We start from the raw sequence: 3,716 nt of genomic DNA on the forward strand, positions 1-3,716 counted from the left end.
CGTCCCGTGCCCCACGGCCTTCACGGCAACCCATGCATGCATCGTTTCTGCGTGTCGCCAAACCCTGTGCTTAGAGTTGGCAGTTTCAAAATCATCTACAGGCTCTGCGGGCCGCACTGTCGCACCTGCAGGCCTTCCATCATCCCATTCCGCGCCCATTGCGGCCCAGTCTCATCCCCGCTGCACCTTCATTGTCCAGTGACCGAGGCCCACACTCTCACTGCGACGTGCTTGTCGGGGGACCATTGGGCTGTTCAGCAGCAGGCGCCCCTGGAGCTCTGCGCTGGCATCTGGCGCCGCTGCAACGTGCCCACACAGACCCAAGCGATACCATTTTCAGAGGCATGCAGATGACGGGCCGTAGGCTGTTTCCATGCACCGACGCCCCCAGGTCGTCACAGCGCAACCTGGGTGGTTTTCGCATGAGGACGAGTGCGTTGAGGCCAGCCCCTGGTCCATGGGGCAGCATCAGCCTCCCTTCCAACTTGAATCCCCCACATTGTGCACAGCAGACCCAAACTGTTCGAAATGTGTTCCTGACTTGCATGGGCGCAGCCCTTTTTCGAGGTTTGACGTGCACATGCGTCCCGACTCGGCACAAACATCAATGGCAAACAAGGCGCAAGGGGGGGTTTCTGTGCGGCGCGATAAAGACGCGCCGAGTGATGAGAGTTGCGGTGAACTGAGAAATCGCTGCAGAGTGTTGAATAATGCCAGATACAACCCTCGGCAATGAGGGGGCCTGGGTGAAGGGGCCCCTGCAGGCTGCACCAGCATCTTTGCCGCTAAAGATTTCAGCACGCGGTGCCCGCACGAGGTCCGCAGGAATCCCAGGAGGGCTGAACCCCTCTGCTCACCAACCAAGTGAGAAGTGAGTCACTGTGTGCTGCGGATGGCGGTGTGCAGTCAGCCTGCGTGCTGCTGCACGGTTGAAGGAAGGCCACCGAGACCGCAGGGTACCGCCTCAGGATGGCGGTGAGCGTGAGCCGGGCTGCATCGGGCAAGTTCAAGTCGCATGTTGGGCGGCGCCCATAAGCAAGGACGGTGTCATCCGAATCGGCAATGGGGTTGCAGCAAGCAAGCGCGCGCCCCTCACCGTGCTGGCGAGCGCAACAGCTGCCCCTAGAGAAACCCGCGTACACCGCTGGCTGGCCCAGTGCAGCCCAGCTGGGTGGCGTGCGGAGACGGTACGTAGGCTGGGGTGAGGGGCACGCTTGTTTGTGCGGTAAGGCGCAGCAAGGGCGACCATGACAACAGCACAGCCGCCATATGTGAGTGGCATGTGCGGGGCTTGTCATGGGCGCACCTGGCAAAGTTAGTCTGGGGGCACATCCGTGCCAACTACCCCACCAGTACCTTCCGCGGCTGAGCGCCCTAAAAAAATGAGATTCGGCCGCAGCCAAGCAATGACGTGCGCTCCGTCCACGCGCTGCAAACGCGTACGACAAAAGATGAGCGCTAGCAGCCGCGGCCAGCTGTTGGAAGCCCAAAAAATGTGTGGGGCTTTATGTGACGGTTCGCATTCTTTGCAGCCCCCGCTACACTACGGGGCAAGTGCATGCAGTGTGACCGAGGAGCCAGCCAGGGTTTCGGCCAGGCTTCAGATGGAGAGGGCGGCGATTGATTGTATCCGCCGCCGCAGCCAATTCCAGGCTGCGCCGCGCCAGGGGCGCACCAGGCCGCGGCCGGCAGAAGGGCCGGTGCTGCAGCGACGGCGCGCCTCGATTCGGTTTGCGCGCGGCGCGACTGGTCAGTGCAGCTGGCGCGGCCCAGTGAAAAGCAGTGTGCGGGGCCGCGCCGTTGGTGCATACTGCAGGGTTTTTGCGACCAGGTTCGTATGAACTTGATCTGGATCAGATTCACACGCTCAGATCGCGTTGTTGTCGAAGATCTTCCGGAGGTCGGGCGTCAGCACGGGGCGGCTCTGGGAGGTGGGCTGCGGCGCGGCGCCGCTGCCGGAAGCGGGCCTGGCGCCCCTGCCGCCGCTCGGATAGCTCGACAGCGCCACACCATCCGGACTCCGGCCGTTCCTGGTGGCCGCCGCCGCCGGGCCGCCGCTCGTCGTGCGGGGCGGGCCGCCGTTCACGCCGCCGCCGCCGCCAGACCGCGGCAGGTTGGAGCCGTCGGGGCCGCCGACGCTGCGCAACGGCGGGCGGGCCGGCGGCGCGGCGCGCGGGGCAGGCAACGGCTCGTCCCGGAACTTCTCCCATCGCCGCGCCATCGTCGCCGCGTGCCACCGCTTGCCGAGCACAAAGCCGGCGCCGCCGACGATCCCCACAGCCGCGATGACGCCGATCACAATGCCGGCCACCGCCCCTGCGGGCAGCTTGCTGGCGCCGCCGCCCGGACGGGGCGGCGCGAGCGTGCCGACAAGTGGGACGACGATGCCGTCGTCGAACGTTGATGCGACGCCGTTGGATGCGTCTTTGAGAGATCTGGGCCGGCCGGTGACGACAGAGACGAGCTCCATCAGATCTCCGGTGACGGGATCTGTGCAGCTGACGAGAAGCTGCCGCATGGCCAGCTCCTGATCCGAGAGGAAAGACTGGGGCCGTAGGGTGGGAGAATGCGTGAAAGGAACCGTTTAGGAGGGGGGATGCGCAGGAAACATTTTGTGCCTTAGGAGGCTACAAGCACGCGTTTGTCGGGGAGACCAGGGCAGACTGGTGGTCCAGGGAAGCGTGCAATGAAAGGGCTGTGACAATTTTGAACATGTGATGATGCGCTTTGAACCATCAACAAGGATATGAGGGGGTGGCGCCCCGCCAGCGGGGGTGGGGACCAACCTGTGGGGGCGCCGGCGGCGCCGGCGGGCAGGTCAGTGCCTGGTGGGGGCCCCTCAGGCCGACGCGCATGTTTGGGCAGTAAAGGGCGCCGGGGCTGGGCGGGCAGGCTGCGGCCGCGGCGGCCGGAAGCAGCGTCCAGAGGAAGGGGGGCACGGGCCCCGAGAGGAGGTTGCCGCTGATGTCAAACGCCTTGGCTGGGCTGCCATTGGGGCTGCGGGCAGGGGTGAGGGAGCGGGAACAGGATGAGAGGTGATGGTGTGGCATGCAGGTGCAGGGGGTAGACGGCAGGAAGTGGGGAGGGGAATGGCATGACGGCGGAGTCTAATTCCTGGCTTCTGCAGCAATCGCGCGTCGCAGCACCCTGCGCCCCCCCTTCCAGATGCATGCAACTCCGCCTGCCACTCCGCCTGTCCCCCGCAGAAACCATGCACTCACGCGGCTCTTGTTGGGTACAGCGCCGCCACCTTGGGGTTGAACACAGCCAGGTTACTAAGGCCGGCCGGCACGCTGCCGCTGAGCATGTTGTCGCTGACATCAAAGTACGCCCCCACGCGCTGCCCCGGCGCCAGGTTGCCGGCAAACGCCGGGAGGCCAGCAACGAGGCGGTTGTTGGAGAGGTCTATGAATTCGAGCATGCGCTGCTGCGCGAGGCGCGCCGGGAGGGTGCCTGGAGACGGAGGGAGGGTGCAGGCGGAGGGAGGTTCGGAGGCTTGCACGTCTGTGGGCGTGCGTGTGTTGAGTAACCTGAAGGTGGGTATGCGGGCCGTCAAACTTGCATCCGTGATTCCTCTTGACCTAAGATGCAAAGGTGCATGAGCATGAGCACGTGCACACACACACACACACACACACACACACATGCAGCCGCCCATGAACACATGTGCATAAGCGTACGTTACAACACACTTCTGCTCCCTCCCGCCCTCGCCT

At 64.6% G+C, this 3,716-nt stretch overlaps 1 protein-coding gene across 1 annotated transcript; it reads right to left on the bottom strand.

Annotated features, from left to right (window-relative positions):
- Positions 1 to 1,867: 1,867 nt before the first annotated feature.
- On the bottom strand, positions 1,868 to 3,421 carry MNEG_12792 (hypothetical protein; the record flags this gene model as incomplete). Its single annotated transcript, XM_014038736.1, has 3 exons — positions 1,868 to 2,545; positions 2,787 to 2,997; positions 3,222 to 3,421. 3 exons carry the CDS (start codon positions 3,419 to 3,421, stop codon positions 1,868 to 1,870), a joined length of 1,089 nt encoding a protein of 362 aa, XP_013894190.1.
- Positions 3,422 to 3,716: the final 295 nt, after the last annotated feature.

This window comes from Monoraphidium neglectum (genome assembly GCF_000611645.1).
Source record: "Monoraphidium neglectum strain SAG 48.87 unplaced genomic scaffold scaffold03438, whole genome shotgun sequence".
Classification (NCBI taxonomy): domain Eukaryota; kingdom Viridiplantae; phylum Chlorophyta; class Chlorophyceae; order Sphaeropleales; family Selenastraceae; genus Monoraphidium; species Monoraphidium neglectum.